Source organism: Piliocolobus tephrosceles, chromosome 19 (genome assembly GCF_002776525.5).
Source record: "Piliocolobus tephrosceles isolate RC106 chromosome 19, ASM277652v3, whole genome shotgun sequence".
Lineage (NCBI taxonomy): Eukaryota > Metazoa > Chordata > Mammalia > Primates > Cercopithecidae > Piliocolobus > Piliocolobus tephrosceles.
The window spans coordinates 11,086,768-11,110,248 of NC_045452.1; the positions used below are offsets into that span (position 1 = coordinate 11,086,768).

General features: G+C 42.1%; 1 protein-coding gene across 3 annotated transcripts in view; it reads left to right on the forward strand.

Moving 5' to 3' along the window:
* The window catches only part of NF2 (neurofibromin 2), a 100,008-nt gene that overhangs the window by 42,613 nt on the left and 33,914 nt on the right, over positions 1–23,481 (forward strand). For all 3 annotated transcript variants that reach the window (XM_023190668.3, XM_031934581.1, XM_023190670.3), the window contains exons 4-9: positions 656–739; positions 12,242–12,310; positions 13,177–13,259; positions 15,788–15,863; positions 19,044–19,178; positions 22,866–22,940. In XM_023190668.3, the coding sequence (XP_023046436.1) occupies positions 656–739; positions 12,242–12,310; positions 13,177–13,259; positions 15,788–15,863; positions 19,044–19,178; positions 22,866–22,940 (522 nt within the window). The remainder of the gene's footprint in view (positions 1–655; positions 740–12,241; positions 12,311–13,176; positions 13,260–15,787; positions 15,864–19,043; positions 19,179–22,865; positions 22,941–23,481) is intronic.

The window sequence follows — 23,481 nt, forward strand, 5'->3', positions numbered from 1 at the left end:
CCCTACCACGTCATGCCGTTGTCTTGCTTCTGTGTCTGGAACATGCCAAGTTGCACCATTCTAAGAAAATCAAGTGCAATGAAATATGTTAATTCAACATTATGGCTTAAGAATTATATTTCCTGGACCTCACGTGTACTTAAAAGTTGAATCGATCAAATTTTATTGCTTCCTTTTCCCTTAGAGCAGCACGTTGAGAGTGATGGTTTTTTTCTGCAGTCATAACTCAGTGGCCTTGGTGACTTTTGTCTTGTGTTAATACTTAAAAGTAGATCCATTTCCTCTGGGGCCGTGTGTATTCAAAGGGGCTGAGGCTGCAGTCACCCCCAGAGCTGCTCTTGACACTTCTTGGGTTCACGGTGCTCTGTCACACAGCCTCTGTTGTAACTACAGAGACCATTTTTACTCTTCAGCATTGATCATGAAGAGAAGAGATAAGGGGGTTTTTATGCATAGCCGTCATACCAGTAACTTCTGTGACTGAACTCTCCACCTGTCTGCATCAGTAAAAAAATATTGTACCCTTTGTCAGAAAATTATTAACAGGCTGCTCTGGCCTCCCTCATTAGAATGCCATGCAGCCATCTGTTGTGATCAGCCTACACACCTCACTTCCACGCACACAATGTCATGTCCCCCTTGTTGCTCCTTTCAGGTAAAGAAGCAGATTTTAGATGAAAAGATCTACTGCCCTCCCGAGGCTTCTGTGCTCCTGGCTTCTTACGCTGTCCAGGCCAAGGTAGGCTCAAAGAATAAAAATGTATTCTTCCTGGGGGTTAATTTGGGTTATGGGATCACTCCTATCTTGTCTTTCTTTGGGTTTTCTGTACTTCAGAGAGACTTGCCCCAGAAAGTGAGATGTTATGGGATTTGTGGACCTGGGAGAACCACTGTCGCTGTTCCAGTGTTTGTATGATCTTGTGTGTGTGTGATGTGCACAAATTATAAGTATCATTCTAATGAATTAGAATTCATTCTAAGTGAATTCATTCAGCAAGATGAATTTTCTGTGTAATCTCATTATGTACATGTGGTTTATGACATTTACTGGACAAACCTTTTTTCTTTTTACCATAAACTCAACCATGTGGTACAACCTTTCTATTAGCCAGAAAAAATGAATTTGTGGTCTCCAGTTTTAGCCAAACATGGCCTTTAGGTCAGAAAGGCCCAGGTCCTCACTCTGAACTCATTTGCGAACCGGCTGCCCTGTGTGACTCTACACTACACCCTCAGAGAATGCCCTGCTTCATCTGCCCCTGATTGACATGCTAGCTGTTCATGTGGCTGAGCACTGCAGGTGCTGTGGCCACCAGGCCCAATTGAGCTGTCTGGTTAGCTGAAAATCGTTGACTTCCGTTAAATCACTATAGACCGTTTTTTTTTCCCCTCCCCCCTGTCCCCCCCGAGACGGAGTCTCACTCTGTCGCCCTGGCTGGAGTGCAGTGGTGCAATCTCGGCTCACTGCAAGCTCCACCTCCCGGGTTCACACCATTCCCCTGCCTCAGCCTCCCGAGCAGCTGGGACTACAGGCGCCCACCAACACGCCCGGCTCATTTTTTGTATTTTTCATAAAGACAAGGTTTCACCGTGTTAGCCAGGATGGTCTCGATCTCCTGACCTCATGATCTGCCCACCTCAGCCTCCCAAAGTGCTGGAATTACAGGCGTGTACGCCCGGCTTAGACTTTTTTTTTTTTTTTAAACAAGACCAATGAGAGAGTCAGCCAGTGTGTTTCATGTCTCTCAGATTTTTCACTTCAGTCATATATCACCTTCTCTTGGTTTCCCTGCTCCCTGCCTTTCACCAGAGCACAAGATGTTGTCCCTAGAATTGGAATTCCTTGATTACTTGTGTGATTTTATTTTATTTATGTTTTATTTTTATTTTTATAGGGATGAGGTCTCACTATGTTGCCCAGGCTGGTCTCAAACTCCTGAGCTCAAGTGATCCTTCTACCTTGGCCTCCCAAAGTGCTGGGATTACAGGTGTGAGTCACCACACCTGGCCTTACTTGTGTGATTTTAAAACATAATCTTTTCACTTATTTTTCTTTTTAATTATAGGTGTTCATGAAGCCATTTCCCTATAAAGTTAGAAAAATTAATAAAATACTCTTAGCTCACTTTTTGGGGTAGATTAATGCAATTTCAGATGAAAGCCAGGAAGTAACTGTCATTTGTAGGGGAAAAAGGCTATATGTGCTGGTCAGACCAACAGAAGCACTAAAGTCAATTTAATCATTTGATGGCTCATGTAATATTTGCTGAGTATTCACCAGGCCCCGGGTGGGGAGGGAGCATAGGAGTAGTTGACCGTCTCATAGGCAGGCACTAAAGCAAGTATCTGCCGTCAGTGATTTGCCCAAGGTCATTCAGACAATCTTGGGCAAAGCTAAGGGCAGAAGGGCGGAATTCATGGCTTTGGGATTGCATTTTGTGCCTCCAATATTCTACTTCCCTGAAAAATGAGTAATTGAGAAAACAGAAAATGGGCCCTCATTCAACTAAAACATATGCTTCCTTTTATGCTTTGATCAAGAATATTAGCAAGAGGAAAAATGTGTCCTTTCAATCAGTATCACCCCGACAGTGATGAAGCAGTCATTGGCACTTTGATTAAATCCGAGCACTTCCTAGCCTGGAGTTGAGTTCCTTTTCGCACACTTTCTCCCCAGTGAGAGTAGACCCGGGCTCTCAAGGACACCACCTCTCTTTGAAGGGCTTCCATCTCAAAGGCTACATTTTCTTTCCATGGATTTTTGGGCCACAAATTCAAAGGCCACCTGTAGAAAAAAATCACTTTTCAGGGAACCAGCAGATGTTTGCTTAAACAGATTTCACTGTAGGAAAGCCCTGCTAATTTGGATCCTACTAATTTGGAGATGAAAGTGATTCACAGACAACATATGTGGCTCACATGGAGGAGGATGTTCTAGCTATTTTTTCCAGTGTAAATTTTAAGGATCTTACAAATAAAGGTAATCTGTGGCTTAAAGTCTTCATTTGGGAAACTAAGGCTTACTATGACACGCTTCCAGTTTCTAGGACTGCTGGTTAATAGTTAAAGGATATCTGATTATAATATTAATAAGATCTCACTTGCCCATAGTGTTTTCTAGTTTTACCAAAGCAATACAAATGAATATTTTGTGCGACACTCAGTGTAGTCTTTCTGGAAGCCAAGGCTTGAGAATATTATGCCTGTTTTGCAGATGAGGAATATAAGGCTCAGAAAGGAATTTGTGATTTGTCCAAACTCACAATACTTTTATGTTAAGCCTATTTTTATGAAATTTATAGCCCATTTCTCGATGGAGAGGATTTCAGGCCAAATGGAATGAGTGGAGCTGGGATGGGAACCCTAGTGTCCAGGCTGCCTAAGTTAGCACATTGCACTTGTCTCTCACTGTCTAGCATGAGGGAGGTCTTTGGGTAGCAAGCCCTGCCTTTAACTAAAGGCTAGTTTCATTTATATGATCACATTTGTCTAAGTTTTTCAGTAAGTCATACTGGTTCCTTCCATTATATTCAGCTTGTTTTCTTCCACAACCTTTCTGAAACAGAAAGGAACTTTAGAAGTGTGGAAGGGAAAGCAAATTGAGCTCATTAACATATGGAATGTAATTATGCACAAATGTATTCATTACAGTATTTCAGCTGTTGGAATGATATAGACACAGTTAATTCCAAAGCATAAAGAAACAATTACCCTCAAAGTATAAATACAAATATTAATCACATGGTTCAGTTAACAAGAACCATATTTGAGTTATGCTTGAATCAAAAATGTAGGCAGGGACCGGCACAGTGGCTCACACCTATAATCCCAGCACTTTGGGAGGCCAAGGCGGATGGATCACCTGAGGTCAGGAGTTCCAGATCAGCCTAACCAATATGGTGAAAACTCATCTCTACTAAAAATACAAAAATTAGTGAGGTGCGGTGGTGTGTACTTGTAGTCCCAGCTACTTGGGAGGCTGAGACAGGAGAATTGCTTAAACCTGGGAGGCAGAGACTACAGTGAGCTGAGATTGCGCCATTGACCTCCAGCCTAGGCAACAGAGTGAGACTCCACGTCAAAAAAAAAAAAAAAAAAAAAAGTTAGGCAGGGGTTTTTTGGTGCAATCACATGACACACTAAATCATCTTGCAATGTTTAAGTCACCTGTTGGATTGTATATTGACCATTTGGTGTTGGAAATGTGTTCTTATTAAAAATGACTTTGGGAGAGAATGGCGTATAATTTATGAATCTTGTGTTGCTGCATGCAGACTCCTAGTGATCAGAAGAGAGAAAAGAATTGTGAGAGGGGAAGTTTAGTTTCTTCATACTCTTTAATACAAATCAGGGACAGAGTACCAAAGTGCAATTGAGTTAGAAAATTGAGTATGTGTAAAGTATAGTTAGAGAGTGGCAAGAGTTGAGTCTGGAGAGTTATGCAGGAAATCAGATCATAAAAGGTCTTAACTTTATCCTGTGGGTGATGCAGTGAAGGGTTTATATTTTAGACAGAGCCTGTAGTGGCTGTGTGATGGACAGATTGGAGTGAGACAACTTTGGAAACAGGGAGACCCATTAAAAGGTTGTGATAGTTGCCCTGGTGATAGAATATTAGGTTCACACTTCAGGTGGTTGGTTGGATGGGGGCTGACTGATTTAAAAATATCCAGGAGAAGGCCAGGTGCAGTGGCTCAAGCCTGTAATCCCAGCACTTTGGGAGGCCGAGACGGGCGAATCACGAGGTCAGGAGATCGAGACCATCCTGGCTAACACGGTGAAACCCCGTCTCTACTAAAAAATACAAAAAACTAGCCGGGCGAGGTGGCGGGCACCTGTAGTCCCAGCTACTTGGGAGGCTGAGGCAGGAGAATGGCGTAAACCTGGGAGGCAGAGCTTGCAGTGAGCTGAGGTCCAGCCTGGGCCACAGAGCGAGACTCCGTCTCAAAAAAAAAAAAAAAAAAAAAACCCAGGAGATAAAAAGTTGATTAGATGGTGCTATACTCTGCATATCCCTTTTTTTCATATCCTTTTTACAGAATGATATTTTTTCTCCCACTCAGCATCTACTTTGAGATGTATCCATGTTGTGTATATAGATGTAGCTCATTGCTTTAACTGCTGTATGGTAACCACTGATAAATATACTTAGTTTATCTGTTCCCCTTCTGAGGGAGAGGTAGTTTGTTTCTACTTTTTCCCTATAAACAGTGCTGAAATGAAGATCCTTTTTGTGTGATTCCTTATGTACATGTGCAAATGCTTTTTCCCCTTAAGGTAGGTGCCTACAAAAATAAATACATACATATATACATACAAAAGATAGCTGGGTGCAGTGGTGGGCACCTGTAGTCCCAGCTACTTGGGAGACTGAGGCAGAAGAATCGCTTGAATCCAGGAAGCAGAGGTTGCAGAGAACCAAGATCACACCACTGCACTCCAGCCTGGGCAACGAAGTGAGACTGCATCTCAAAAATAAATAAATAAATAAATAAATAAATAAAGTTAAAAAATGTAAAATGGTAGGTGTCTAGAAGAAGAATTGCATAAGAGGTTGACAAAAGAGGTGAATCCAAATATCTAAAAAATCTTAAGTTGATAAGAAAAAGACAAATGCTATGAACAGGGCATGAACAGGCACTTTATAGAAGAGAAAACAAGAATGGTCATAAATATAAAAAGATGTTTCATCTCACAAGTAATCAAGAAAAAGAAAAAGCAACAATAAGGCAACATTTCAAACTCATAAGATTGGCAGGGATTACTAGATTGGGTAACTATCTAGTAATCCCTAGATGTTGGTGCTCATTTACCTGCCAAAGGGATTGTGAAATTGGCATAACCTCTGTAGAGCACCAGGTGTGGAAGGGGCGGGTGGAAGTGAGGAGACACACCGCTGGCTGTTCTAGGTGGCTACTCCAGAGGAATCGCTGCACACACATCCTTTTCATTTAAAACTGTCACAACAGCTAGACCCACTTCATTTTTGTTTCTTTTTGAGACAGCAGAGTCTCTCTCTGTCACCCAGGTGGCACAATCTCCACTCACTGCAACTTCCGCCTCCCAGGCTCAAAGGATCCTCCCACATCAGCCTCAGCGTATGCCATGCTAATTTTTGTGTTTTTTTGTAGAGACAGGGTTTCCCCTTGTTGCCCAGGCAGGTCTCAAACTCCTGGGCACAAGCTCTCTGCCCGCCTCAGCCTCCAAAGGTGCAGGGATTACAGGCATGAATCACTGCACCTGGCCCCATGTCATTTTCATTTAACTGCTGAACTATTATCTCATAGAAAGGAGGGACTGGATTATTTAAATATATCTTTATTGGTAGATATTTAGGTTTGTTTTTCTTTCTGTTATTTTTCTATTGGTGAAACAGATGCAGTGGACATCCTTGAATATGCATCTTTGGGCGTATATGAATAATATCTCTCTATAATAGATACCAAGACATGGCATAACTGGGTTAAATAATAAGATAATTTAAAATGTAAGTAATGTGAAACAAACAAACAAAAAAAGCCAGACACAAAAGGCCACATACTTTATGCTTCCACTTACCTGTATATGAAATGTCCAGAACAGGCAAATCCATAGAGACAGAAAGTAGATTTAGTGGTTGCCAGGGGAAGGGAGAAGGAGGAAATTAAGAGTGACTGGTATTGGCCAGGCACGGTGGCTCATGCCTGTAATCCCAAAGTTTGGGAGGCTGAAGCGGGTGGATCACTTGAGGCCAGGAGCTTGAGACCAGCTTGGCCAACATGGCGAAACCCCATCTCTACTAAAAAATATACAAAAATTAGCCAGGTGTGGTGGCATATGCCTGTAATCCAGCTACTAGGGAGGCTGAGGCACGAGAATCAGTTGAACCCGGGAGGCAGAGGTTGCAGTGAGCTGAGATTGCACCCCTGCGCTCTAGCCTGGGGTGACAGAGTGAGACTCTGTCTGAAAAATAAAAAAGGAGCCACTGGTACAAAAAAAAAAGAAAAAATGAGTAAGACCTACTATTTGATAGCACAACAGGGTGACTATAATCAATAATACTTGTACACTTAAAAATAACTCCAAGAATGTAATTGGATTGTTTGTAACACAAAGGATAAATGCTTGAGGGGATGGACACCCATTCTCCATGATGTGATTATTTCACATTGGCCGCCTGTATCAAAACATCTCATATACCCCGCAAATATATATATACCTACTATGTACCCACAAAAATTAAAAATTAAAAATTAAATTACAACTTACAAAGGTTAAAAAACGAAATTAGGAGTGATGGCCAGTGGGTACAGGATTTCTTTTTGGGGTAATGGAAATATTCTGGAATTAGGTAGTGGTGATGGTTGCACAACATTCTGAATATACTAAAAAACACTGAATTGTATACTTAATGTGGTAAATTTTGTATATAAATTTTGTCTCAATAAAAAATTTAAATAGATACAGCCAGATCATCCTCCAAAAGTGATGTCATGATTTAACTTTCAATAACAGTGTGTGAGAATACCTGTTTTTCCACATCCTTTCCAACAGGAGATACTATCAGTCTTTAAAATTTTTGCTAATTGATAGAAAAATATTTTTTTAAATTTGTACTTCCTTGATTGCTATTGGGACTGAACATCTTTTCATAAACTTACTGGCCATTTGTTTTTTTTTTTTTTTGAGATGGAGTCTTGCTCTGTCACCCAGGCTGGAGTGCTGTGGCCGGATCTCAGCTCACTGCAAGCTCTGCCTCCCGGGTTGACGCCATTCTCCTGCCTCAGCCTCCCGAGTAGCTGGGACTACAGGCGCCCGCCACCACGCCCGGCTAATTTTTTGTATTTTTAGTAGAGATGGGGTTTCACCGTGTTAGCCAGGATGGTCTTGATCTCCTGACCTCGTGATCCACCTGCCTCAGCCTCCCAAAGTGCTGGGATTACAGGCTTGAGCCACCGCGCCCGGCCCTTTACTGGCCATTTGTATTTCTTTGTTCTGTGAATCAACCGTTTGTGACTTGCCTACTATTGTATTGTTTGTTTCTTTTCTTCTTCTTTCTTTCTTTCTCTTTCTTTTTTTCTTTTCTCTCGCCTTCCTTCCTTCCTTCCTTCCTTCCTTCCTTCCTTCCTTCCTTCCTTCCTTCCTTCCTTCTTTCCCTCCCTCCCTCCCTCCCTCTCTCCCTCTTTCCCTTCTTCCTTCCTTCCTTCCCTCCTTTCCCTCCTTTTCTTTCCTTTTCTTTTCTTTCTTCCTTTCTTCCTTTCCCAGGTTCAAGTGATCCTTGTGCCTCAGCTGGGACTATAGGCATGCACCACCACGCCCAGCTAATTTTTGTATTTTTAGTACAGATGAGGTTTCACCATGTTGGCCAGACTGGCCTGAAGCTCCTGATCTCAGGTGATCCACCCGCCTTGGCCTCCCAAAGTGCTGGGATTACAGGCATGAGCCCCTGCACCCAACCTGTTTATCTTTTTCTGACTGATTTGTAGATGCTCCGTGTGTTACGGGTTATCAACCTTTTGTCTATTTTACATATCAGACTGGTCAATCTTTTTCTTTGTATGTTTTGAGTGACCTTTAAAATGCCTTTACCAACCATTATTATATCTATACTCTGTTATGTTTTCTGGTATTTTTATGGATTTTTGTTTGTAGGTTTAAGAATTTATTGACTGGTGTGTGGGTATAGTAGGTAGGGGGGTCTGTCTTTTTTCTATATATGTAGTAATCTAACCTTTATGTTTTGTGAAATCCTACTCAGAGCATTTTATTTCATTTCTCATAGTTATAGACAGAGGAAATTATTTCATATCCAGATAGAGGCTCCATTTAACCTAAGTATTGGCTCCACAAGTCTTTTAAATGGTAAACTCCTTGAATTTAAATTCAATTAGTTTATGTCAGGAGTAGGTCCAGGTTTTCTGGGTCTGAATTTTAATAATTTAGGGGATTGTCTTCAATGCAAGAGTACCAAATTAGGTGCAGACCTATGAAAGTGCAGAGACCTGAAGTCCAAGCTTCCTTAGCTTCCCAGTAAATTCACCCCAGTTAACATTATCAGAATGCATCTGTTACATAAAAGGATGAGGAGCAGCCATCTCCATCCCTGGAGTGGTATGATTTTCTTTTGTATTCACCAGCTACCCTACCACAACTTCAGGATTTTTTTTTTCCCTTGTTGTTTAAAGAGACATTTAAGAGCAGACACATACATCAAGGTGGCTTTAATGTTGGAAGCGGAGTTAGTCCAGTGGAGAAGTTCTTTCAGCAGGGTCTTTGCCACCTCTGCATTGCTCAAATGTGATGTATTTGATCCGTGGACTAGCTGAGAGCTTGGTAGAATAATGGGGATTGTTAATCTTGCATGCCTTTGGAACCTGAATTTACAACTTTAGCTTTGCATATCTGCTTGCATTTGCATTAGAGCTTGGTCAGCACTGTTGAGAGATTTGCAAATGCAACTAACAGGGCTTTCTTTAGCATCCTACCCTTTCAGAAATCCAGGAGGCAAACAATGATCAATGTTGTCATAAGTAATGCAGAGGATGGCAATAATAATAATACCTGACTTTCACCACGAGCCATGTGCTATGCTAAATAAGCGCTTACCTGTGTGTATTGTTTTACTTCATCCTCATCATCCCCGTAAGGCAGATGCTCTTATGACCCTTATTCTACAGATGAGGAAGTTGAGGCTTAGAGAGAGGATGCCTTACTCAAGCCCTCAGAAGGGGTACTCCAGCACCCCCTACTCCCCTTCAAGATCCTCTAAGGCCAGTACTCTCATCTGACAAATAAGAAGACAGATTTGGAGAGACCTGAGATCTTTTGGACATCAGGTTGTATGTGTCAAGCATAGTTTTATTTATTTTATTTATTTATTTATTTATTATTATTATTATTATTATTATTTTTTGAGATGGAGTTTTGCTCTTGTTGCCCAGGCTGGAGTGCAATGGCATGATCTTGGCTCACTGCAACCTCCGCCTCCCAGGTTCAAGCGATTCTTCTGCCTCAGCCCCCTGAGTAGCTGGGATTACAGGCATGTACCACCACATCCAGCTAATTTTGTATTTTTAGTAGAGACAGGGTTTCTCCATTTGGTCAGGTTGGTCTCGAACTCTCAACCTCAGGTGATCTGCCTGCTTAGGTCTCCCAAAAGTGCTGGGATTACAGGTGTGAGCCACCACGCCCAGCCAAGCATAGTTTTAAAAACTTTGCTGGTCTTATTTAATTCAATACCTGTAAGAGTCCTGCAAGATAAATACTATTATTATTATTCCTGTTTTACAGATGAGAAAGCTGAGACACAAAAATTTCCAAGGTCACATAGCTACTCTGTGAAAGATGTAGGATAAAACCTTAGGCAGCCTGCCTCCAGAGCAGGCTCCTACCCTCAGTCTACGGCTGCCTTGCAGGGAGTACTGTTAAAGCTTAGTACAGTTACAACTTACTACATCACATCTCTGAGCCTCCCAGAAGCAAAGAGATACCAAGGCCTTTCATTTATAATTTCTAAGTTATTTTTTGTTTTTATAGACAGAGTCTTCCACTGTCACTCAGGCTGGAGTGTAGTGGCACAATCACAGCCCACTGCAGCCTTAACCCCTGGGCTCAAGTGATCCTCCCATTTTGGCCTCCCAAAGTCCTAGGATTACAGGCATGAGCCATGGTGCCCAGCCTATTTTTTTAAATGAAGAAATGCCTAAACTGTGTTACAAAAACTGTGGCATATTTAAAACGTTTACATTTGACAAATTAGGTCAGGTGTGGTGGCTCACGCCTGTAATCTCAGCACTTTGGGAGGCCGAGGTGGGTAGATCCCAAGGTCAGAAGTTCGAGACCAGCCTGGCCAACATGGTGAAACCCCATCTCTACTAAAAGTACAGAAATTAACCCGGCGTGGTGGCGTGTGCCTGTAATCCCAGCTACTCAGAAGACTGAGATAGGAGAATCGCTTTAACCTGGGAGGTGGAGGTTGTGGTGAGCTGAGATCGTGCCATTGCACTCCAGCCTGGGTGACAAAGTGAGACTCTGTCTCAAAAAAAAAAAAAAAAAAAAAAAATTGACAAATCAATTCCCTTAAGATTCAAAAAAACAATGCAATACAGTTCTGCTATTTGAAAGATAATTATGAGATTCAAAAGAAATACTAATTCACGGGGCTTTTACAGTTAAGGTGATATGGGAATGAGGCATGATTTAAAGTTAATGATGAATATCTTCTTTTACTCCTGTGTCTGTAGTTTTAGGCCACTTCATTTGGAGAACACACCAGAAGTCTTAACTTGAGGCTTTTTGAGAATGAAAGAACAGAATGAAAGAAATAGATTTGGTGTATATAGAACCAGCAGCCTTGTGCCTGATCCTTTGTTTTTTCACTGTTGGTGGCTAAAAGAATAAATGTTTATAGAAGATTTTACTGAAGTACTGAGCTTTGTTGTTTTTGATAAAACGAAGAGCCACTGTACGCTGATTTATAAGAGATAGGCTTTGATTTTATATTCTACTGTATGTTTCAGTTAGTTTCTTTTTAAACATTCTTTAACTTTTGATTATTTCCTGATCAGAGTTGAGTTTTCTAGGAAAGAAAGGAGTTTTTTTTTTTAAATCAGAGAATAAATGTCTAAGTCATTGTCCCCAGAGGGATAAATTAAAACTCAGGGCCTATTTCCAACCCCATTAGTGACTTCTCTGTAGCTTTAGGAAGATCAATTAACCTTTTACTCACTTCTTTGTCTGTACAATAGGAATGGCAGTGTTGTCATCAGATTTTTCCAAAGTATTTTTCAGAGACTTGAGTGAAAGGTATTAAAAATACTGCCTGCATTATTCCTGGATCCCCCTAGTAATGGGCTCCAATTACCAGTCACTTAGAAGAATTTATAGGTAGGACTCTTATCATATGTTGCTAATCACAACTTTCACAGTTATGATTTGGTGTTTTAATTGAAAAGCTACTGTTTTGGAAGTGACTGCTTTCTTTGAGGGTTAGAAAACATGCCCACATTTCCATACAAATGTCACATTCTTATTAGCACATCACCCATCTATCTCTTACAGGATTATGCAACTCTGTTCATAGATATAGTCAGCTTTGTATTTTCATTCAAGGCTAACAAACTAGCAAGGTTGAAATCTTGACTTGTCATCGGAATTGAATTGCTCCCTGGAGCTGGGAGGGAATGAGATTGGTCCAGCTCTGTTCAGAAATGGCAATTGTCTTTAGAATCTCAATCGCCTGCTCTCCCTTTCTTCTTTCCAGTATGGCGACTACGACCCCAGTGTTCACAAGCGGGGATTTTTGGCCCAAGAGGAATTGCTTCCAAAAAGGGTAAGAGATTAAATACCCTTTTTGGGAAGACATAGCAGATATGTGGTCTAAAAGAAAGCTAACCAAAGGACTTGAAGGAATATTGGAAGTACATAGCAATTTAATTTTAATAAATATTTTGTAATCTCCAGTGAAGAGTGTGGGATCTCTGTTAAGAATATTAAAAAGCAAAGGTTTGTAGAGTTAGTTTGGGGTCACCAGGAGTAACATGGCCTGTAAATGTATTTTCTAGCATGGTTGTTTTTTTAAATGCAGTTGAGCATCATTGATTCCCAAAGAGGAGGCTGGAGCAGAGTGTATTCAGCTCAGGGAATTGAGCTGTTTGCAGTGGCGAGAGGTGGATAGAGGAGATGAGGTAGGGGTGGGCATTGTGGTTTTTAATCCTCAGCGTTGTTCATCTTATTCATTAGCCACAGACGCAGGCCCGCCCTCCCTTTTGCTCCTGCTGATTTTATAGCCCCACTCATCTGTCACTGGGTAATAAAGGCCTGTTCCTCACCTCTCACTGCCTTTACCTGTCCCTCGATGGCTTCTGAGCACATGAAGGTCTGAGATGAGTAAACACTGCTTCTGACTGAGCTCCACTGTCACAGGTGGTCTCTGGGATGTACCACCCACCAGGGAAAAGGGGCACTGCCAGATGAAGGATGCACCTAGGTCTGAGTTATCATGCAACTTTCTGAGTTGCTCCTCCAATAAAATGGTGCCTTATTTACACACCATTTTTGTGTGTGACTATCTCCCTGGGTGTAGCTTTTTAAAAATAGCTTTACTGTTTTGTAAAAATGATGCATAATTATAAAAGTAGCAAAAATACCAAATTTACTTCATGTGTAGGTTTTTTATTTTGCTCTATTTTTTGGTAGGTAATAAATCTGTATCAGATGACTCCGGAAATGTGGGAGGAGAGAATTACTGCCTGGTACGCAGAGCACCGAGGCCGAGCCAGGTGAGGCCCATTCATTGTTGGTTTACATTCCTTTATGGGCTTTTTTATTTTCATTTTTTGCCTTAAAGAACTGAAAAACTAGGGCATGCTTGTTGAACAAAATGCAGTACTGAAGTCTATAAAAGAAAAAGGGAGAGCTGGGAGTAACCTTGGTCTTCAGTTTTGTGTGTGTCCTTTTCTAGTACGTGTGACATAAAGTAGGTATGTGTACTGCCTATCAGGATATATAGACCTGTACTCATTGGTAATTAAGTTTACTTTTTTTTTTTTTTTTTTTTTGAGACGGAGTTTACTCTTGTTGCCTAGGCTGGAATGCAATGACGTAATATCGGCTCACCGCAACCTCCACCTCCCGGATTCAAGCGATTCTCCTGCCTCAGCCTCCCAAGTAGCTGAGATTACAGGCATGAGCCACAATGCCTGGCTGATTTTGTATTTTTAGTAGAGACAGGGTTTCTCTATGTTGATCAGGCTGGTCTCGAACTCCCGACCTCAGGTGATCCGCCCACCTTCACCTCCCAAAGTGCTGGGATTACAGGCATGAGCCACTGTGCCTGGCCCGGTAATTAAGTTTAATTTTAAGACTTTTTTTTTTTTGAGACAGAGTCTTGCTCTATTGTCCAGGCTGAAATGCAGTGGTGCCATCTCAGCTCACTGCAGCCTTAACCTCCTGGGTTCAAGCAACCCTCCTGCCTCAGCACCCCCAGTAACTGGTACTACAGGCACATGCCACCATGCCCAGCTAACTTTTCTGTTTTTAGTAGAGACGGGATTTCACCATGTTTCCCAGGCTGGTCTTGAACTCCTGGGCTCAAAGCAATTCGCCCACCTCGGCCTCCCAAAGTGCTGGGATTAGAGGTGTGAGCTGAGCCACTGTGCCCACCCTTAATTTTAAGAATTCTGTTGTATGGCTATCCCATTGCTTTTGCATCCATCCCTTTATTGATGGCATTTGAGTATCTGTAGGTTTGTCACTTTTACAGAAATTTCTGCATTGCACAATCTTTTATTTTTATACAATTGTATGAGTAGTTCTGAGGATATATTCTTTAAAACAAGAATTGTTGGGTCAAAGGATGTGAGCATTTTGCATTTTGACAGGTACCACCAAATTGTTCTCCAAAAAGGCTGTACCTGTTTATACATACCTGTCGACAAGTGTTATGAGCGTGTCCCACCCCCGACCCCAGTCTATCCTCAACACTTGTTTTTATCAATCTAATTTTTGTCATCTAAAAAGTGAAAACTTTTATGTCATGTTAGAATTGCCATTCCCTTGATTAGGAATTGATCATGTTTTCATTAGCCTTTAACATTTTTTTCTCTTGTTCAAATCAGTTTCCTAACACTTTTTTTTTTTTTAACTTAAGTGCAACATGCATATGGAAAAGTAGACAAATTATAAGTATACAACTTGATCAATTATCGTAAGGTGAAAACACCATGTAACACCAGAGGAAGAAATAACCTATGTCTTCCCACCCCCAATTCCCCTTTCTTCCTCCCCAAAGGCAACCAGTCTTCTGATTTTTAATTCCAGATTGGTGTTGCCCATTTTAAACTTTGTATTCTGTTTTTTGTGCCTCCTTTTACTCAGCATCATGTCGTCAGATATGGGTTTGTGGCATGTGGCAATAGTTTTTTCATTTTTATTGCTGTATAGACTTCCACTGTGTTAGTATACTACAAATTATTTATTCATTCTACTGATGATGGATATTTAGGTTGTTGGGTTGTCTCCTGGTTTTTGCTATTACAATAGTGTCAATTTCCCAAAGTAATTGTACCAATTTACATCAACGTGTGTGATTTCTGATTTCTCCACCTGTTCACCAACACGTGGCATTCTCTCAGGATGGGTTTTTAATATTCACTTGAGAGCATTTGGAGATTGGAGAGAGAAGGAAGAGGACAAGGTCATAGGAAGACTTGAGTTAAAATATTGCAGTATGATACCTGTTTGGGAGTTTTCTGCAAGTTATTGCTACTTCAAGAGCTTACTTTAAATTATAACTTAGATGAAGGTGATCTGACTTGGGTTTTACAACCCAGATAGCTCTTGCCCTAACCTCCAACAATACTCAGGAAGCTTGCAGAAAGAGAGCTGTTTCACTTCCAAAACCTGTCAGGTAAAGAAAGTACACAAAGGAAAGGCAAGAACTTAAATAAAATTCAAACACCCAAATCTGTTTGAGGGTGAAAGATAACATACCGCACACTCTTCTTGAATTACTTGAGACGAGTTTACTGTTTACCAAGGGCAAGGTGGGAAACTAAGGCCAAGAAACACCGTGATGAGTCTGTTCTCTGACTCTCTTTTGATGGGGATGGGAAATTCTGCTCGACCTCAGTATGTTTAATAGACTCAGGGCCGGGCAGAGCTTTGCTGGTATCTGCTGTGGCTTTTGTCTTCTGGCAGTGACGTGGCTCTAGAGGAATGGCAGGGCCAGAATGCCTGGTTTGGTGCCCACCCGCTCTCCACCCATCTCACTTAGCTCCGATGACAGTGTCTTCCATTCTTCCCACAGGGATGAAGCCGAAATGGAATATCTGAAGATAGCTCAGGACCTGGAGATGTATGGTGTGAACTACTTTGCAATCCGGGTGTGTTGAAACCTCTCTGAGCTCCTTGTGTAGTAGAATGAGGGCCAGACTGCTAAAATGGTTACTTCTTCATTCCAAGGTGATAGATTCTTTCATGGTTCTATGGTAAAGAAGAAAAGAGGAAGGAAAGATAGGTCTTAGTGCCTAACTTTCTATTTTTGGACTTCAATTAGATCATAGGTAATTAAGTGTCACTTGAGCCTTGGGGGACTTGGGCCTGGTTCTGCTCTCAGCAGAAAACTGTTTGAATGCTCTGAGTGTAAGATTTGATTATTTCTGGCTCTGTGAGATCTCAGTCCACAGGGAACACCAGTAAGTACTTTCCCCCTCCCCCACGCAACAACCCCTGCACCCCCACCCCAGCCCCAGGCACTAGGAGAGTAGATCTGCCTTTATAGATTACTGATTTGTTTGGGATTCTCACTATGAGGCTAATTGGTTTTCTATTCAAACCATTAATAGTCTGCTGTCTGCTGGGAACCCACTGCTTCTGCAGGAAGAGGCATTTGTGTGCAGCCCAGATCTGGGCCTTTGGAATGTCTTTCTCCTGTGGGTCAGTATCTGGATGCAGTGTATAAGCAGCTTCTTCCAAAGGGATGCATGCGATTTGCCAAAGCATTTCACTATGGACTCCAAACTGCAGATGAGTAGATGTTAAAACAATCAGGCGGGTCCACCTTTATTTTCATAGTCATGCTTTGCTTTCCCTTATTGGGTTCCTACAGTTGTTGTATTAAATTCAGGTAAATTGAAATACATTTTAAATATTCTAGGATAGCTTTCTACTTAATTTGTATTTTGTAAATATGGATTTGTATGGATTACTCTGCATAAGAAAATAAGGCACACTTAAAGTGCCTAAAAGGTGCTCCATCATAGTACAGGAAGTTCTTTTCTAAAGTTCTATCAGTTTGTATTTGCTAATTGCTTGGTTTCTTTAAGGTCAAACTAATGTAACACATTGCTGTGGTTTTGTCAACTCAACTCCTCTTGCCCCATGTGCTGGCCACCTAGATTCTAGAAAACTGAAGTTTTATAATCCTTAGAAAACAGTTTTTTGGTTTTTAAAAATCATTTTTGTTTTTTAGTGGTGGAGTTTTGCTATATCACCCAGGCCTGCTAGGCTCAAGTGATCCTTCCACCCCAGCCTTCCAAGTAGCTGGGGTGTGTACCACTGTGCCTGGCTGAAAAAGTTTCTTATTAGGGAATATTTCTACATCAGTCAGACTAAATGGATACTGTTTTTTTGTGTATGTTTCGTATATTGAGCAATAGACAAAGCTACTAGCTATTTTAGTGTCCTTTATGTTAAATTTCCTGAAATCTCACCATTAACTAAGGAAGATGTATGCTTAAAACAGTTTAAAAGGGGCTGCTTTAGTCCCCACCTCTCTCTGTTTAATCTCTAGAGGTGTTGGAGTCATAATGGTAGGAGGTAGAAGCTTGAATCTTTTTAAAAAAACTTAAACTAAATAGAAACACAATGAAACATCTCATTTTCCAAAATGTACTGTAGATTTAAAAGTACAAAGCCTCACTTCTTTTTTTTTTTTTTTTTTTTTTTGAGACGGAGTCTCGCTCTGTCACCCAGGCTGGAGTGCTGTGGCTGGATCTCAGCTCACTGCAAGCTCCGCCTCCCGGGTTCACGCCATTCTCCTGCCTCAGCCTCCCGGGTAGCTGGGACTACAGGCGCCGCCACGTCGCCCAGCTAGTTTTTTGTAGTTTTTTTTTTTTTAGTAGAGACGGGGTTTCACCGTGTTAGCCAGGATGGTCTCAATCTCCTGACCTCGTGATCCGCCCGTCTCGGCCTCCCAAAGTGCTGGGATTACAGGCTTGAGCCACCGCGCCCGGCCAGCCTCACTTCTATTAATGCAGTAGCTTTCTTAGCTTTGCGGACAAGCAGAAGAATCTCTCGTGGTTTGATGATAGTGTCTGACTTTGGGATGTTAGGAGTAAAAAGATTTACGCTGGAGTACTCACTCCTCCATCTGATGTCTGCTATTAGATTGGTACTTCTCTTTGCGGTTCCAGTACCTTCTCAGTTCACAGATCTGTTTTTCTGCCCTTGAGTCTTGGTTCAATTTCCGTTATCAGCAAGGGGTCAGGAGCTGTAGTATCCTTGTGCAGCCAGTTTCCTTCCACTCTGTCCTTAGCAGGGTCAGTGCTGTGGGAGCCCAGGGCACCCACCGCGGGCTACTCTGATTGCTGGCCAGGACCGCTGTCAGGGGCAGAGCATAGGTACGGCTTTTAGACAGCTTTGTTGATGAATAGAATTCCTTTTGATAATGTATTTCCCAACATGCAATTATTAAAAATTTCAAACTTATAGGAAAATTGAAAGAATTTTTCAGTGAACACCCATATATATGCACAACCTAGATTCTACAGTTAACATTTTACCAGACTTGCTTTATCACATGAAGACTACATTATATCATAAAATGAGACCATCCAGTCCCAGGCACTGAAAATTTTCTTTCTAGTAATCCAACAATGGTTTCTTTAAATACAAGAAATCATTAAACCTATAGGGTTTTTTGTTTGTTTGTTTGTTTTAAGTCTCTCTCTGTCACCCAGGCTGGAGTGCAGGGGCGCCATCTCGGCTCACTGCAGCCTCCACCTTCCGGGTTCATCCAGTTCTCCTACTCAGCCACCTGAGTAGCTGGGATTACAGGCGTGTGCCACCATGCCCAGCTGATTTTTTTTTTTTTTTTTAATTTTTAGTAGAGATGGTGTTTCACCATGCTGGCCAGGCTGGTCTCAAACTCCTGACCTCGTGATCCACCCCCGTCGACCTCACAAAGTGCTGAGATTACAGGCATGAGTCACTGCTCCTGGCCTAAACCTATGGGCTTTAATTCTAAACCTATGATAGCCTGGTTATTTAACTAGAGGGAACAACACTTACATTACTCCTCCTTTAGCCATTGAGCCAGTGACAGAAGCCCTCAGTGATTGTTCTGGGGGACCCAGAAGTCACAAGAATGGAACAGTTTTGCTTCTGCCTGCCCCAATTCAGAAAGCTGAAATCTTCTTGGTTTATAGGATAGCTGTGACTTCTGTTGAAGACCTGCTGAAACTTGTCACATGTGACAGTGTGTGCCAGATTCTTTGGAAGGTTGAATAAAATTTTGAGCCTCAGCTGGAGCTTTACAGTGGCTGTTCTTATTGGATCCACAGAATAAAAAGGGCACAGAGCTGCTGCTTGGAGTGGATGCCCTGGGGCTTCACATCTATGACCCTGAGAACAGACTGACCCCCAAGATCTCCTTCCCATGGAATGAAATCCGAAACATCTCGTACAGTGACAAGGAGGTAGGACATGTCTGTACTGCAGATGCCACTAGTGGCCCAGGGGTCCAGCAAAAGATCTTTCCCCATCTGCCCCCTCGCTGGAGCCTCCCCAGCCAGGGCATCTCCTTGTTATTCGTAGAATCCTTTAATTCTCAGGCTTTGAGGGTGCAGTTGTTGATTTTCGAAGTATTTACAGAACAGTATTGGCATCAATAACCCCACTATGACTAATAGGAAGCTGGGAAGCTCAACTTGCCAGGGAGAAACCCCAAAGAATAGTAAACGAAAACAGTAACATTTTCTCATTACTTGGCTTTCTATTTCTGTCAATAAATTCTCTTTGGTTTTTTTTTTTTTTCTTTTTTAGAGACAGGATTTCATCATGTATGCCCAGACTGGATTTGAATCCTGGGCTCAAGCAATCCTTCTACCTCAGCCTCCTGAGTAGCTGCTACAGGTGCGCGCCACAGCACCTGGCTTAAATTCTCTTTTGAATTTTAAGTGTGGTCTTTATTGAGCTTTCTTTCTGTGTCCGGTGCTTGATATATGTGGCAGAGAAATATATATACACACATATACACATATGGACATATATGTGTTTTGTGTGCGTCTCTCTCAGTAATGATATAAATAAGTATATTAGGTTAATATACTTACAAGAATTCCAAAATAATTAAGGTTGAATAACTTAGGCAAATGCTCTTAGAATTCAAATATTTCCATATAGGGTGGTGACTTTTACCAACAAGGTCCCATAATGTATAATCTTGTGTTTACTCATCCATCCATTCATTCATTCACTCATCCGTTCATTCATTCTTCATTCATTTTATTTTATTTTTATTATTTTTTGAGACAGGCTCTCATTCTGTCACCAAGGCTGGAATGCAGTGGCACATGATCAAAGCTCACTGCAGCCTGGACCTCCCTGGGCTCAGGTGATCCTCTCACCTCAGCCTCCCAGGTAGCTGAGACTACAGGCATGTGCCACCACACCTGGCTAATCTTTTGTAGAGATGGGGTTTTGCCACATTGCCCAGGCTGGTCTTGAACTTCTCGGCTCGAGCAATCTTCCCACCTCAGCCTCCCAAAGTGCTGGAATTACAGGTGTGAGCCACCATGCTCACCTATTCTGCATTAATTTTAAAGGAATCATTGAACATCTGCTTCATGTTAGATTTCATGGGGGAAACAAAGATGTAGAAAATCCAGTCTTAGCCTTCAAGGAAGTCAAGTAACTACTCACCTGCTATCATAAATAAGTGCCGTGGAAGAGACATGATGACAACGATGTAGTCTTCCACATACAAGCACTTTCACCCTGACCCTCTGAATTTAATCTGTCCAAGAACACTGCTGTAAAGGCAGGGGCTGTGTTGTCATTATCTCTGTGTAACATCAGGAAGCAGAGACACAGAAGGATCCAGTGACCTGTGTCTGAGTGAAGTAGCAGAGGGTAGGAGCTGGAGTTGCTGATGCCACAGCCCCTGCCTTTCAGGGAGGCCCAGAGGCTGAGCCCTGAGAGCACAGGGGCACCAGGGAGAGGGAGGCTCCACTCAGTGACCTCCTGGTACCTGCACAGCCGGGACACAGAGTAGAGAGTGAAGAACAGGGACAGCTTTTGTTGCTGCCTGCAGAGCCCCAAACCTGAGCGTATTTCCTATTTTTTCTTTCTTCATGACAACTCAAGGAAGGGAACACAGGCCCCTGGTTTCCAGTATGTGGTTGGGATCTACTCAGCCATGCTTGATAAGACAGACTGAGCCCCTTAATTCAGAACATTCTGACTTTGAAGTTTTTGTAAGTATTTAGCCCAGGAGATAAGCAGATAGGTATTTCTTTTTAAAATACTTAAATTGAGAGTTCCAAATGACATAAAGCTGTATGTGTGCCACCCTATGGTAGTTTTCCATCTCCCAATTTCATAAAGTCTGTGTATTGCCCATCCACACATTTGTGCTCTAAAGACTCCCTAAACACCCGTTCTTCAAAGAAGCCAAGGATTGAAGTCTCCCGTAGTGTGGCCTGACATAGTAAACTCTAATATGCCCTCTCTGGGGGCCAGGCACCATCATGTTCCGTCATGTCGGTAACTCATGCAGTAAGCAGAACCCAAGCTGACTTGACATAAAAGAAGTAGTCTTGGTAGTTAGGCATGACAGCCGTGCTGTCAAAACAGAAATGTTAGTTTATTTTAAGTGATCCGTTGATTCTTTGTGTACGCCCTGGCGTGGTGCAGAGCCTGCAGTTTCCCCACTACTTGTGGTTTCCCACTGACAGCTCCAGGGTTTGACAGCAAAGCCAAAAATAAGCTCACAAAATTAATGAATAGCAGCCCACACAAGAGCAACACTGCTTCGAAGTTAACTTGGCCGAAAGCTAAACAAAGGATCATTTTCTGTCCTCAGTGTACTAACCCCTTCTTGGGCAATAGAACATGTGAAAGAAATATTATCTTCCCAAACATATTTATCTGCTTAGCAAATGTTTCTTGGGAATGGATATCCATTTTGTAAGTGCATCTTGGAAATCTAAGATCTATTTGGTCTTATCGGGAGCGGTTGAGAACAGCAGCCATTTGTTCCTTGCAGGCTTTCCTGCTAGTGGTCTAACCCTAGGTTCTCCTACCAAGTCACCACCCTGTCCTTATCATTCATCTTTCTCTCCATTTTGATTTCAGAATCAAGGACTGTTTTCCCTTCTACTGTAGTCCATTTTTTCCCCATTTGATTCTTTCTATTAACAGTTTTTATCAAATTATTCCCATGTTCAGAAACCTGTGGTGAGCACAGGTATCCTGTCACATCAAACCTAAACCCTTCTTTTTTTGTTTGTTTTTTTGAGATAGGGGTCTACTCTATTGCCCAGTCTGGAGTGCAGTTGTGCAATTACAGCTCACTGCGTCTCGAACTCCTGACCTCAAGCAATCCTCCCACCTCAGCATTCCAAAGTGTTAGGATTACAGGTGTGAGCCACCATATCTGGCCACCACTGACTTTTGTTCTCACTGCCAGCCCCTACGCCCACCTCTTCCTCTCTCCCAGGCTAAGCCTATTATATCATCTTAGTCACCAAAAAGCTAATACCACACACACACACACACACACACACACACACACACACAGCTTATTTCCCTGTCTCTACCTTATTTCTGGTTTTGCTCTGTGCAGAATGCCCCTTCAGCCTGCCTTTTAGCTACCCTGTTGGATTCTTCTTCTAAGATCAGCTTCACTCTCTCTTGCTTCTGGTGGATCTACTGTGAACCTCCATGCATTTGTGATTTGCACCACCCAATGAAGCACCAATATATGATGTGATTTCTTGAATAATTGGCTCTTGTTAGCCTAGTTCCAACTAGATGGTGAGCTTCATGAAGGCGGGCCCATGCCCTAGACTACAGTAGCCCTCCAGTGTTGGCCTCAGGGGTGGGCCCGTTAAGGATGCTTATTTTAGGTTGTCAAGAATCCCTTCCCACACTCATGCCTAAGACGGCCTAGAGAGCACACCTTTAGGGTCCTGAACTTCCACAGCCCGAGACTTGGTGCTCCTAATTCCCCGAGGTTTAGTGCCTGGACACTGGGAAGCCAGGACAAGGCATAGCTTCGTGCTGGTCTGTGGCCAGTGTGGTTGCTGCATTTGTGGAATTTCCAATTGGTGGTAACATTCCAGGCTGTCGGACTGAAACTGTGTTCTGCTTCATTCTTCCAGTTTACTATTAAACCACTGGATAAGAAAATTGATGTCTTCAAGTTTAACTCCTCAAAACTTCGTGTTAATAAGCTGGTAAGTTGAGATCCTGGTTTTCATTACTGATAATGGTAGCTTTTCTGAGAATTGAATACTTCTTTTTAAAGAATATCAGAGTGACATCTTGTGAAGTGTAGAATGGTATCTCACTTGGCACATACTTTCTCTTTAGCTTAGACTTAAAACTAAATTATATCATGAGGAAGGTTTTTTTTTTTTGAGACAGAGTCTCACTCTGTTGCCCAGGCTAGAGTGCAGTGGCAGTGCCATCTTGGCTCACTGCAACCTCCGCCTCCCAGGTTCAAGAGATTCTCCTGCCTCAGCCTCCCAAGAGGATTACAAACATGAGACACCATGCCCAGCTAATTTTTGTATTTTCAGTAGAGACAGGGGTTTCACCATATTGGTAAGGCTGGTCTTGAACTCCTGACCTCAGGTGACCCATCCAACCTTGGCCTCCCAAAGTGCTGGGATTACAGGCGTGAGCCATTGCACCCAGTCACTTCTATACTGTTTTAACAGGCTGTTTTGAAAACTTTTGTATCTGCCTCCTGGTGTACATAGGCAATAGTTTCTT